This window comes from Phodopus roborovskii, unplaced genomic scaffold (genome assembly GCF_943737965.1).
Source record: "Phodopus roborovskii unplaced genomic scaffold, PHOROB, whole genome shotgun sequence".
Taxonomy (NCBI): Eukaryota; Metazoa; Chordata; class Mammalia; order Rodentia; family Cricetidae; genus Phodopus; species Phodopus roborovskii.
In genome coordinates, this window is record NW_026126588.1 from 1,273,292 (window position 1) to 1,287,500 (window position 14,209).

Sequence of the window (14,209 nt, forward strand, 5' to 3'; positions counted from 1 at the left end):
CTGGACAGAGGGGCTCTGCATACGTGTTATGTGCTCCTGCCTTCCTAGGGTCTCCCTGTCCCAATCCCTTTGTCTATGGGTCTCCGGCTCTTTGGTAAACAAGTCCTGGAAATGCAGTCCTGGCCTTTAGGAGTAATGAGTTGAGAGACAGCCAGACAGGGCGAGTCACAAGCCAGGCGGCTGACAGGACTTTAGGCTGGAGCAAACAGTGCTGAAGAGGGCAGCCACGTCACTTTGGAATAGGAGCTCTGTTTCCATGCAACAGCAGGCTGGGGCCTTGTTTAAACAGAGGTGAGGGGGCGACCCAGCTTAGCTGCCAGGCCAGTTCAGGCTGCACGGAGTATTTCAGTATTTCCTAGAGCCTTTATTGCTAACAGCCACTGCACTACCGAACTCTATTATCTCCCTGCAGCCGAAGACTCTGTGGAGACTGTCCTGTGAAGTGGTGTGGGAGGACCAGAGAGAGACCTTTCAGACCCTCTCTTCAGCAGAAACACTAGGCCATGGGGATGTATGTAGCTCAGTTGGCGGAGTGCTTGCCCTACATGTGTAATGCCCTGGGTTCGATCCCCAGCACAGAAGTTCAAGGTCATCTCCTGGTACCATACTGACTGGGATCAGCCTGAACACGGATGGCACAGTAACTTCTGCTGCTGAAATTGCTGTGGTGACCCACAAATGCCCTTTGGGCTCGGGCTGTGAGAGGTGTGTCCCTGCCCTGTTTTTTTTTTTTTTTTTTTTTTTTTTTTTTTTTTTTGCTGGCAGACAGCTGGACTTGGGGCCAGGGGGGCTGAACTGGTAGGATGGGGGTAGGCAGAACCAAGGGCCACTGAGCTGAAAGGCGTCCCGGGGGCCCCCAGAGCCAGCATTCCTATTGTCCTTGGGTTGCAGGGGTGACAGGTCAGAGAGGGTCACCAGAGGGTTGCCTAGCGTCTGGGAACTCCCACTGCCGTTGCTATGGCAACCGGGCCAAATCCCACCCCGGTCACATCCTGTGAGGAGATTCAAAAGGGTTGGGGGGTTCAGCCCAGTGATGGGCTTTTAACTCACCCCCTCCAAAGAGATGGGGGTTGGGGAGTCAGGCAGCTGGGGGAGGGGAGAAGAATGGGAAGAGCCTGGCCTCCATCTGGCCCTCCTCTACCAGGCTACTTAGAAGGATTGGGTGGAAAGGAAGCTTCCAGAGGGGATCAGCCCCGCCCCGCCGCCCACACACTGCCAACAGTTGTCTGAAGCCTTCCTGCCGGTCAGGGTTCTGACTTCAGTACTCCAGCCTCACACCCTGGATGCCTCGGTGTCAGCTCTGGTCCTTATCCATCTGGAGATGGAGTCCCTCCCCAGAGGAGTTGGGATGTGCAGAGAAAAACTACCGGGGGGGGGGGGCTTCGGAACTGTACCTTCAGCACAGACTTAGATGAGGAAAGGCATGAGAATTGTTGGGACTGGAGGGCATGGGGAGCATGGCTGCCCGCCACTTTCTGAATTAGTAGGTCAAAGGCCACCGTATCTGTCTAGAGATAGGGAGAGGACCGGGCCTGGGGGAAGGACCCCTGGCTTTTCTCCAGGAGACACACGCTCAGCTTCCCGCCTCTGGCGCCCGGCCGTGACAGCCTTTCCACCACAGAGGGTTAGCCCCTTGCTGAGGAGAGCAGTAGGGTAGTGGGGGGCACTATTTCTCCTGAGGGCAAAGGGCTTAAAGGGGTGAAGGTTACAGTGGAGAGGGTTATATCCCAGTCATCCATCGGCTCCCTTGGAACCTTCGGTGTGAGCTGGTATTGCTCTGAAATGCCCTAGCAGGATCCCTGGGGAAGATATCTGCCCGAAATCCAGCCCCCTGTAGAGGTGGCTGGGGCTGGGCAGTGTGGAGCAGACCCACTTCTGGAGAATTCTACCGCTAAGACAGGACCTGGCTGTGAACCATCCACATCTGCGCTTTCACTGTCCGGATGCCATCCCTTCAGACTGGGACCCCAGCCCTGCCGCTCCCAGAGTCGTGCCAAGCTGGCCTTGGCTGTTAGCACCGGGAGCCAAGCTGCTGAGAAGCCCACCTTGGCTGGCACCAGCAAGGGGAGCCCCTGTGCCACTGGCCCAGGGCTGGTCCGCACCTGCTAAGGCTGGCCAACCTCTCATGAATCGAGAACCTTCTGTAGAGCAGGCAGCACCGCCCGAGTCTGGTGCTGCTGTCCTGCGGATGTCTCACACCTGGGAGGGCCTGTCTGTGTCTGTGCTTGGCTAGTTTTCATCTTAATGGTTCTAATTTGAGAATGTGCCGATGTCATTTTTACGAGGTTGGTGTAAAAAAAATTTACAGCCGTTTCCAAAAAGCAAAAAAAAAAAAAAAAAAAATCCAAGGGAAGAAGAGTATAATCACTTCGGGGGTTTTATAGTCTCGTGTGTGTGTGTGTGTGTGTGTGTGTGTGTGTGTGTGTGTGTGTGTGACTCCATCTTTATGTCTCTTTACTGGAGGACAAAGCCTTACTGGCCTAGAACCCGTGTCCCCCTCTGACCCCTTCTCCCTGCCATCCCTCACTTGATCTGTCCAAAAGGAGTCTTGAGGGATGGGTGAGTATTTAAGGAGCGCTTATTAGACACCTGCTGTTTACTAACGGGGTTGGGTACCACTTTCTACTCAAAGTGTCCCAGAGATCCCCACACCAGCTACTGAATGAGGTAAACTTCACTTGAAGTGCCCGGTGTGCTGGTGCACGCCACCGAGGCAGGAATGTCACATGCTCAAGGCTAGCCCACAGATAGCAAGGCTTTGTTTAAAACAAAACCCAGAAACAGATGGAGCCAGAGAGGCAGCTCAGTGGTTTAAGGGCACTGACTGTTCTCCTAGAGGACTGGGGTTTGATTCCCAGACCCCATGCAGTGACTCACAACTGTCTGTAATCTGATGTCCTCTTCAGGCCTCTGGGGCACCAGGCAAGGATGTGGTGTAGGCAAAAACAAACAAATAAGGCCATACACATTCAAAAAAAAAAAAAAAAACAAAAACAAAAACAAAGCAGATTAGGGCCGTGACTCAGGCAAGTGTAGTGCTTGGCTTACACACATTGATTAAGTCCTGAGTTCGGGTCCTGGGGCCCATTTAAAGAGCCGGAATCTCAGTGCTAAAAAAGCGGGGATGGGCAGTTTGTTGGCCAGCCAGCTTAACCAAATTGGCATGTTCAGGACAAACCCTGTGTAAAAACAAAGGGAGCTATTCCGAATGATGCCGGTGTGTCGGTGTTGACCACTGGTCTCTCTCTCGTGTGTGTGTGTGTGTGTGTGTGTGTGTGTGTGTGTGTGAGAGAGAGAGAGAGAGAGAGATCAGCACACATGGTCACACAGGAACATGTGCATACACATACATACAGAGATAAACAAACCTGCCCTGAATGAGTTGCTCCATGTCTCTAGGATGCACCTCACCTGCTACTTGGTTGGGGGGGAGGGGTGTATATTTAGAGGGGAGGTCTTGCTGTGTAGCCCAGGCTGGTCTCAAATTCTAGATCCGCTACTTTTGCTCCCCGGTGCTGGAATTAAATGCATGTACCACCTGGTGGGCCTGTATATGGTTTATGATACACCTCATGCTTTGCTTTTCCTACCTCAGGGCCTTTGCACCAACTATTTTTCAGCTTCGAATGCTCTCCCTGGGAAGAATTAGCCTCTTCTGCAGGGAGGCGTCTCCGCAGAGGTCTCCCGTGGCTGTTTTACGTAGCTTGCCATCCTCAGGATAAGGCTTAGCTGTGTCAGGTTTGCCTGTGTGTTTGGTCATACCAGCCCACTAAACTGGGGGGCTCAGGTTGTTAAGAGTTGCCGGGCGATGGTGGCCCATGCCTTTAATCCCAGCACTCTGGCGGCAGAGGCAGGCAGATCTCTGAGTTCGAGACCAGCCTGGTCTACAGAGCGAGTTCCAGGACAACCTCCAGAACAATACAGAGAAACCCTGTTAGACTGTCCTGGGCCTGAAGCTGACAGCTTTTTGTAAGATTGCTTCTCAGATTTGAGACTCCCTGCATCACCTAAATCCAGCCTGCCCTCAACATAGTAACGGTCAGCACAGGACCAGTAAGTAGGGTGGCTCAGGGGCTGTAGGAACTTGCCCTTTGAGCTTAGTGGTCTGAGTTGGCCCCTCAAGCTCACATAAACATCAACAAATATGGCTACGGCTGAATTCCAGTTTTGTCAAGAAGTTTCCAGAGGCAGGCAAGAAAGTGTGGATTCCCAGAGTTGGACAAGAGAGCATCCCAGGTGAAGGCGGTCTCCCACCACCGGGCTGGCTCTGCTCCTTTCTCCGCAGAGTTCAGCTTTAGCTCTGGTGGACTTGAGTTCTGCTCTTAACCACTGTCTCTGGGTAAGCCCTAGGCCTCTTCCTGGATCCCCATGTTCTTTTTGCTTTTAATTTATTTAGTTTCATTTTCTATGTATTGGTGTTTTGCCTGCATTTGTGTCTCGTTGAAGGTGTCAGATCCCCTGGAACTGGAGTTACAGACAGCTGTGAATAGGTCCTCTGTAGGAGCAGTCAGTGTTCTTAACCACTGAGCCATCTCTCCAGCCCCGACCTCTATGTTCGGATTCGTTACCCTGTGTTACATTCCTGTGCTGGTAGGATAGGCATAACTAACCATTTGGACTCCTCTTGGCTTCATGCCCTCCATCACTGTTTTATTTCTGCCCTTCCAGCATATTCCTAGTGCTTGGAAGCACACATGCACATGCTCGACCGCGCGCGCGCGCGCGCGCGCACACACACACACACACACACACACACACACACGTGTGCGCGCACACACAGAAGGGTGGGAGGGGACAGTTCCAACTGGGGTCTGTGCCTGACAAAGGTTTTGAACATCCCTGCTCCCATCTTCAGCCCCACATCCTCATCCCAGAGGTGGGAGACCTCAGCCCCCGAGATTTGTGCTTTTCATCACAACCCTCAACCCTGTTCCCGAAGCTCAAAGCGTGGCTCACCTCCATTCTAGACCCTTGCTGGGTGCTTTCAGATGCCACCCATCTCTGTCCTGGTTGTGGAGACCCTGCCGACTTGGGGGTTGGAGGGAGGAGCTCAGCTCCGTAAGGAGACAGGCTCAGTGTTCTCAAGCTGTTGAAGGCGCAGGTGAAGGGGCAAGCCAGAATAGGTTTAATGAGCAAAACCTTCTTCGGGGAGGTCCTGTGCAACGGCCATGAGTGACAATGATAATGCTTAGGTGCTGAGTCCCCTGTGTATGCCGTCCCATGTGTCAGTGTGAAGGAGTTGGCGAGCTCACTCAGCACAAAGCGGAAAGGAAGAGGTCTCTCTCTGTCTCATTCCTTTGTCAGAGTCTGTGCACTTACTGAACAATACTACCCTCCCCGAGTAGGAGAATAGCATTGTCCCACAAACTGCAAAGCAGTGAGTGCTTTCTTTCTTTCTCTTTTAGATAAGGGCTCATGTAGTTCAGACTCTCCTCAAACTCACTATGTAGCCATGGGTGGCCATGAACTTTTTGTTTTGAACGTTTTGTTTTGTTTTTGTTTTTCGAGACAGGGTTTTTCTATGTAGCCCTGGCTGTCCTGGAATTCACTCTGTAGAGCAGGCTGGCCTCAAACTCAGAGATCCACCTGCCTCTGCCTCCCGAGTTCTAGGATTAAAGGCGTGTGACACAATCTCCTGGCAAGGCCCTGAACTGTTAGCCCTTGTGCTTATGTCACCCGAGCTGGGACTACGGGCACAAGCCACCTAGCCTGGCTTTATGTGATGCTGAGGATGAAATCGGTTTCGCCGTTTCACAAGAGCATTGTGCACACCAGCCAGTCAGTGCGACTGTTTATGCCGGTCAGGTCAGTGCGGCAGTGTGCACGCTGATCAGAGCGGGGTCAGTGCGGCGGTGTGCACACTGGTCAGTGCAGTGGTGTGCACGCTGGTCAGTGCGGGGTCAGTGCAGTGGTGTGCACACTGGTCAGTGCAGTGATGTGCACGCTGGTCAGTGCGGGTCAGTGCGGCAGTGTGCACGCTGGTCAGTGCAGCGGTGTACACGCTGATCAGAGCGGGGTCAGTGCGGTGGTGTGCACGCTGATCAGAGCGGGGTCAGTGCGGCGGTGTGCACACTGGTCAGTGCAGTGGTGTGCACGCTGGTCAGTGTGGGGTCAGTGCAGTGGTGTGCACGCTGGTCAGTGCGGTGGTGTGCACACTGGTCAGTGCAGTGGTGTGCACGCTGGTCAGTGCGGTGGTGTGCACGCCGGTCACATATTGGTCAGTGCTGGTGGTGTGCACACTGGTCAGTGCGGGGTCAGTGCAGTGGTGTGCATCCTCTACACACTAAGCTGCATCCCTAGCCCACATTTGTTTTTCAGTGTGAGGACTGGAAGGGGAAAGGAAGGGGGCCCTAGCTCCCTATCTCCCCCTCTTCTTCCTGACCCTCAAGAGTTCCCTGTTGACACCTGGTGTGGTCCACCTTTTTATCCCAGCACTCAGGAGGCACAGTGAGATCCAGGGCATGGTGAGACCCTGTCTCAAAAACACAAATACAAGAGATTTCCCTAATGGCTTGTCCCGTGCCGGGGCGTCTGAACACCTCTCCGCGCCTTCCATCTCAGGAGCCAAACTGAAGGAACGCTGGAATCCCCTGGTCTCCTCCTTTATTGCTTTCCCTTGCCTGATCTAAGTGCCGAAAGCTGAGACTAGGGAATCAAATACACAGGTCTCGGCAGGTTTTGTTTCCAGCATTGGGGCCTCTCCCTGAGGCCTGCCTTGGGCCTGTTTCTTAGTCTATAAAGTGAACCTAGTTACTCATGCCCTGCCTCGCTTAGTGTAAGGTTGCTCTTGGACAGTTCCCTTAGTGTCTACAGAGGTGTTGGGCCCTGCCCCTGAGGACATCTGGCCATCCTGGCCATGCAGATGTGCATTGGGTTCTACAAGGCTCGTTAGCCTTTGAACGGGACCACCCTCTGCCAGCCTTCATACTTAGCCTGGAACAAGATGGCCTTTGCGTGCAGGGACTATGCCTACTATGTGTTGGGGTGGGAAGCTCCCAGCTGAATTTGACAACACCCATGCTCTTAGGTGTAAGGAATAGGCTTTTCCTCCCGCCGCTGGTCTTGTCCCGCCGCCGCTCCAGCCCCAATTAACACACAGAGACTCTGTATTTGATATAATTTTGTTGGTCTGTTACTTGTTTCTTATCAGCTAGCTCTGTCTTAATTATCAACCCATTTCTGTTGATCTATGTATTTTCACGTGGTCTCCTTACCGGGGAGTGGGGCAGGCGTCTGGTCTACCCAGTCTCTCCATCTTGACTCCTCCTTACTACCTCCTCTCTCCTCCTTGTCTCCTAGTCCCGCCTATCTTGTTTTCCTATTGGCCAACAGTGCTTTATTCATTAACCAGTATGAGAAACATTTACAGAATGACATCTCCCATCACTTAGGGGATTCCCGGTCCAGTGAGATGACTTAGTGGGTAAAGGCTGTGCTATGTCCTCTCGAGGCCAATCCCAGAACCCGTGTAAGGATAGAAGGGGCAAACTGACTCCACGAAGTTGTGCTCTGGTATCTCCATACATGCACCTGCATGTGCGCGCACGCACGTGCTCACACACACGCCCGCGCGCACACGCGAGCACACACGCACAGTGGCTCCAGTCCTGGTCAGCATCACTAGAGAAGGTAAGCTGAGCTGTGAGGTCAGGTCCTGTTGCTTCCATGCCTCAGGTTGTGGGGCCAGTGGTTTATTTAACCCTCGGTGGCAAGGGAAGATGTTGGCGCTTGGGGCCTTACCCTACCGAATGAAACTCAAATGAAGCTTCAGTGCTTTAGACCTCCCCGATCCAGTGTGCAAACGGCCTACAAAAAAGACAGCCTAGGTCGAGAGATGTCCAGTGCTCTCAAAGCATCATCCTCAGTCAAGTGCATGACCAAACAAGCTCACAGCATCGAGCAGAGTTCAGGACAGCAATCGTTGCCCACTGAGTGGTCGGCACGTCACATGCTGTGGCCATCTGAGGAGGAGAGCTTGGGCCAGAGTCCCGGAGTCTACCCACACCTGTCTCTCGGCACATAAACTGCATTCTGTAGGTGGAATTACATTCTAGATGTAAGGCTGGCTCTAGGCAAGTGTGAGAGAGGAACTTGCTTTCCTATCCCTCCAGGCCAGGGCCCCTGCGGGAAGAAGGGAGACCCTGAGTAAGTGAGGTGCCTGGAGATGGGGACCTGGAGATGGGGAGTCATCATCTGGGGCCCCTGCCACAGTCGCTCCCGGTGGGCCTCACACAGTAGGAGCGTCTCTCCTCCTCTCTCTGATGAGCAGAGCCTTGGGGACTCCAGGACCCTATTCCCATCACCTTCTGTGGGAGGCCTGCTCAGCTCCACAGCATGTGGGCCTAGGGTGATGTCCTCCTCAGTCTCTGTAGAGACCCGAGCTTCCAGCAGCCTGGGATAGGAAGGGCCTAGCATGACTTAGCCCACAGTGGGTTCTTCATACATGCTAACGAGGGAGGGGGAGAAGAAACAGACTCCTGTGGGGAATAGAGGGGCGAAGCTCTCACCTAACTGGCCTAAGGGGGGGCTCCCTAAGGCAGGTGGAGGGGCGGGGGCACATGAGGAGGGAGGGCCTGATGCCTTCAGGAATGAGTTTGTAGGACTTGTCTCTCTCTCTCACACACACACACACACACCCCTCCCGCCCCCTGTAAGTCTTGTAATTTCGTGCTCCAAGGAACCACAAAGTAAGAGAGTTGGTGAGGAGTGAATTCAACTCCGGCCACTCTGCTGCCAGGGTTTGCCCCCTTCCCACTGGCTAACAGTGTCTCTTTTGAATCACCGGTGCTCTGGGGTCAGTCCCCACTCCCACCCCTTACTGCCTAGTCTCTGGTCCCAGCTGCCCGTCTATGTGATCTCCACCTCGAGGACAAGGAGCATTATGTATGGTTAGACCTGTGAGAGCCAGGCAGCGGAGGCCAGAAGTCCTTCCTGAGGGCCCCCAGGCCACCTCCTTGCCTTTCTACACCCATTGCTGTCCTCTCTTCCTGTAGCTTCTGTCTCTTGACCCAGGAAAGTCCAATTTCTGTTTCTAAAGAAAACCCTTCAGGAGAGGCAGCATCCCGACTCCACCTGAAAGACTGGGACATTTGAAGGAAGGAGCTGGAGGTGGTGGGAACAGGACTACCGAGGAGCATACACGTTCCCATAGATACACCAGCGAGTATTTAGATAGTGTCCTAAGGTAAACTGCACGGAAGCCCAAGAAGCAATGCCAGTCAACACTGAAGGGCCATGCGGGTGGACTGTATATATATAGTTTACGCTGGGTACACAGTGGGTGCTCAGAGGGTGTTTGCTGAGCTTCGAGTGCCCACCACCACCGTGGTGCTGCCGGGGCTGGAGGTGCGGCTCAGTGGTAGAGTGCTTGCCTAAGGGTGCGGAGTCAGGGGAGAGGAGAGAAGAGAGTTTTACCTTCAAGATGCTGGGGTAGGAGAATGGAAGGCATAGGAGAAAGAAACAGGTGTCGGTCGTCAGCTACGAGACGGGCACCTTCGTTTGGATGTGCCAAATGCGGGCCGATGGCAGTAGGCAAGTAGAGAGCCACCTGGGAGTTCTGGAGAAGGAAAGGGTATGTACTTTCTGAATGCCAGCAAGGTGCCACTGCTGCTCTGTTAATACCTCGGCATGATTCCGAGGTGGGCAGTGTCCCAGTTGTGTGGATAAAGAGACTTAACCGCTAAGAGATGGAGTGCCGAACCCAGCCTGTGAGCTCCAGAGCTGGGATTGCAGCCCACACCTGCCTGGGGCCAAAGCCCCGCCCCCCCGGGCTCTCTAGGAGGCCTTTGAGGAACCTGAACCGCCTGGACAGTCCCCAGGGTTGCGACCTCCTCCTGCCTCCACGGCTTGGGGATAGGGGATAGGTCTTGGCTGGGCCCCAGAGGACTGGCTGCACCCCCACCCCATTCCTAGGATCCCTTGGCTCAGTGTCCCTGTGGCCACAAGCCCAGGCACTCCTGTGACCGACCGATCATTTAGACAGAGCCTTCAGATCTGATCAGTTTCTTCAGGGCCACTGACGCTGCCCTCCACCTCACCCTCACCCCCCACCCACACCTGTGCACCCTAGCTTCAAGGCAGTGCTGCCCTGGTGGCTTCTTGATTGACACCCACCTGGTGTCCTCATTAAATCTCAGAAGCAGGTGTCATGGGATGGACAGTTGGTCTTGGGACAAGTTACTTAATGTAGAGATTTGGCTGCCTCGTCTGGAATAGAAGGCTGATAAACCCTGCCTGATAGCTTTGTAAAGGACGATCACGAGCTTGCCCCTAGCTCTGAGTGATGCCCAAGGATCTCTAAGTTCCAGGTAGGCCTGGTCTTGAACATAGTGAGTTCAGGGCAGCCATGGCCTGCCTCACAGACAGACAGACAGACGTCTGTGAAGCACCAGGCCCCTGGGTTCTCCGGGAAGAGCACCCACCATTCTACCCTGAGTTCACCTTCCTGCACTTTTCACCTGGAGTCCTGTTGACCCTTGACCCTTTCATTTGCTGTCCCAGTTGAAAACCAGTGACCCCTGGGCGAGTCCTAGAAGCCCGCACTGTGACCCCTGCCTTGACAGGTCTCAGGGACTCAGCCTCCGCCCCTGCCGCACGCGGACCTGCGGCCCTCCCTCATGACCTTCCGGCGTTGTGTTCGTCCTGACTGCCTGAGCCCCCACCCCGTGCACTCCGTGATCCCAGGCACCTCCGAGGCTGTGCTGGGACCTCGCTGACTCAGCCCCTGTCTTTCAGGCTCTCCAGGTGGCCCGGCAGTTCCTGTTGCAGCAAGCCTCCAGCCTGAACTCCCCGGGGAACAATGACAGCAAACAGTCGGCCTCTGCGGTGCAGGTGAGAGGGGACACACCCACCCGGGCCAGGCAGGGCGGGGCTGGGATGAAGGGCTGGGGCTTGGGGGAGATGTTGGCATGGGGGGGGTCAGAGACCCCTCAGAGCCAGCCAGTCTTCCCAGCCCCCATACTCCTGAGAGGTGCCGTCACTCCAGGGTGGGCGGGGCACCACCCCTCCCCTGCCTCCACCTGACCGGCCAGGCCTGGGTCTGCCTGGCTTCTTTGTCTGCTCCTCTCTCTGGACCTGACTCACTGGGGTTCCTCCCACCGGTCCTCGCCCTGGCTTTCAGGCTGTCGTCCTTCCTCTCCACGTGTTACCCTGTCCCCAAGCTGGGCCTTGGCCCCTCCCCGATTTCTCAGTTGAAGGATCCCTGAACTCCCCCTTGTCTCTCCCAGTCTCTCGTTTCCTGTCTCTTGCCATCCCTGTCTCTTCTGTTTTCCTTTGCACAATCTGCCCTTTTTTCCCTTATCCCCTCCCCCTCCCCCCAGCCTGTCGGCCCATCTGGCTGGCTGGAGGGGGAGGGGAGCCTGGCCTTCTGTTTACCTTTTGTGTCACAAAGAACTTGGGAGAATTGCAGTCTGGGTCCCAATGGGTCACTACTCTGGCTAGCCACTTCCTCCCAGCCACTGAGCCCCCTCCCTGCTGTGACAGACGGGGTGGCTGGGACAGAGGACGGGACTAAGCCGGGCTCTGAAAGGAAGTTTCTGTGAGAGAATGGGCTGAGCACTGGACAGACCTGTTCCTGAGCCTCTAGGGCCGTAGGGGACCTGGAAGACTTAGGGGAACAGGGACGTAAGACGTAAGCTAGGCTCAAGGACGAAGGACTGACTGCGCGTGGTCCTGGGAGGGGACTCTGCTCACAAAGTTACCTGTGCTTTTTTTTTTTTTTTTTTTTTTTGCAAGCGTATGTTTGAAAACTGCTTTGAAAGAGTTCAAGGTGCCAGCCAGCTGTGCAGCCACTGACCGTCAGGTCAGAGCAGCCTGAGAGTTCTCACAGTGGGAGCTGGCAAAGGGTTGTGGCTGAGGTGGGGGAGACAGAGTCTGGAAAGGCAGCGGGGTGCTTGCAGCATGAGGGAGGGAGACAGTTCTCATGGCGTGTGTGACTAGGTCTCAGAGGATGAGAGACCTCCCCCAGGATGTTCCCTGGGTCCACAGTGGCCCGTCCCACGCTGGCCTATCTTAGGACCTCCTTGTAAAACAGAGGTGAGAACTGTGGAACAGGACCCCGCCCCCCCCATAATTGGAAAGCGCCAGGTGGACCCTAGCAGGATAGGAGGACTCGGGTGGCCTTGGAGGAGAACCAGCACCAGGGGACTTTCCATCTGGGTCCTGGGTTGTTGCCTGAAGGTCACTTCCTTAGGACGCTGTCCCCTGCCAAAGAGTTGTCTTGAATTGGGCCCCAAGAGAAAAACAAAAGTATCTGTTCTTTCTTTGCTTCTCACCTCATCCACTCGGCACACCGCAAGTATTTCTTTCTTCCTTCATGTGTGTGCACCTGCGTTTGTGTGCACATATATGTATGTATGTGGGGGCCAGAGGATCCGCAAGATCAAGATCATCACCACCACCTTAGTCTCTCAGTGGCCTGGAGCTCAGCAGTTAGGTTACACTGGGGTGGGTGTCCAAGACCAAACTCCAGGCCTTCTCAAGCATTGAACCAAATAAGCCCCCGCCACCCCCCACCAGACCCAATTCAGGGTGCTTACCCAAGGCTGGCCCTTTACAAGTATCCCGGTACTTTGCCCTCGTACCCGTGGGACAGCTGCTATTATTAATCCGTTTGCAAATGAGAAAGCCAAGGCTCAGAGAGAGTACCTATCCAAAGTCACTCTGTGCCCTAATTTCTGTCGCTGTGATAGGAGGCCCTGATGAAAACCAGCTCAGGGAAGGAAGGGTTTGTTTGGCTCACAAGTCCAGGTTACATCCCATCATTGCAGGGAAGTCAAGGCGGCTAGACAGAGCACCTGCAGAACAGAGAGAGCGGATACCTGTGTGCCTAGGGCCAGCCTGCCTTCTCTGCTCTTCTCAGGCCACTGGCTTTCAGGCTAGGTCCCACCTCCACACCCCACCCCCACCCGCCAATTAATGTAACCAGGACAGTCTCCTACAGGCATTCCCACAGGCCAACCTGATCTAGACAGTCCCTCACTGAGGGAGGCTTCTCTCAAGTGGTCCTGGGGTTGTGTCAAGTTGACGGGTAGAGCCCACTGCAGCATCCTACAAATAAGGGCAGAGACTAGACAACCCAAGAACCCGGCTTCAGGCCTCTGCCCTGTGTGGTACCTGAGTCAGCAAAGTGCCAGGGCCCCTCAACACCCTGGGGTCCCGGAACATAGCTGGGGCTGAGCTTCTACCCAGTCCTGTTTGTCCTGCACCCAGGCCTGCCTCCCATGCTCCTCCCCACCCCGCCCCGCCCGGTCTTCGCTGTCTCTGAGAGGGGATCACAGAAACGCCGTCCTCAAGTGGGACTCAGGGCTAGGAACCTAGAAACTTTCCTGTGGGCTCTGGGCCAGAGAAGAAATGGGAGGACTAAGGCTGGCCCTTACTGGAAGTATGTGCTGTGGATTTGGGACGCGAGTGATGTGAATAATGAAGGACGTCGTTGGGGTCCCACGGGCATATCTGCTCCTGGACAGGTCATTTGTCCCTCACCTCCAGCTTCATTTGCCATCTTCCTGTAGCTAGGCTCGGTGAGCTTGGAAATGAGGCCAAGGAGTGTCCATCGCTGTGGGTGAGCAGGAGGTGAGCAGGCAGCCTGGAAGGAGTTTGGAGGAGGTAGTCAGGGCAGTGGAGCAGTGAGCAGTCCCAGCTCCTCACTTCGAAGTTGTGTCTTTTTTTTTTTTTTTTTTGGCTTTGTGTTTTGTGTGTTTTTTGTTTTTGTCGTTATTGTTGCTTTTCATTGTTTTGTTTGAGATAGGGTCTCATGTAGCCAAGCCGGCCTCCAGTTCTCTATGTAGATGTAGATGAAGCTGCTTTGAACTTCTGATCCTCTGTCTCCACCTAGGATGACAGGCATGCACCACCACACCAAGTGTACATAGTGCTAGGAGTTAAACCCAGGGCTCTGTGAGTGTTGGACAAGTTCCTACCACTAAGCTACATTACTACCCTCTTCCCATCCCTGTTTTAGTTTGCTCTTTCAAACAAGGTCTCCGGCTGTTGTCCTGATTTGCCATATTGCCCAGGCTGACCTGAGAGTTGAGGTCACCCTGCCTCAGCCTCCATGTGATGGGATCACAGGCATTAAACCCCATTCCTCGACACCACTGTTTGCTCACTTAGCATCAGTACAGAATCAGCCTGAGGGCAGACCTGAACCACACTACTCCCGCCTCCAGGGACCCCAGAGCCTGTCCTTCAGGGGTTGAGTTTGGATCCA

At 54.6% G+C, this 14,209-nt stretch overlaps 1 protein-coding gene across 5 annotated transcripts in view; it reads left to right on the forward strand.

Annotated features, from left to right (window-relative positions):
* The window catches only part of Foxp4 (forkhead box P4), a 53,803-nt gene that overhangs the window by 22,769 nt on the left and 16,825 nt on the right, over positions 1 to 14,209 (forward strand). For all 5 annotated transcript variants that reach the window (XM_051204307.1, XM_051204311.1, XM_051204309.1 and 2 more), the window contains exon 3: positions 10,735 to 10,830. In XM_051204307.1, the coding sequence (XP_051060264.1) occupies positions 10,735 to 10,830 (96 nt within the window). The remainder of the gene's footprint in view (positions 1 to 10,734; positions 10,831 to 14,209) is intronic.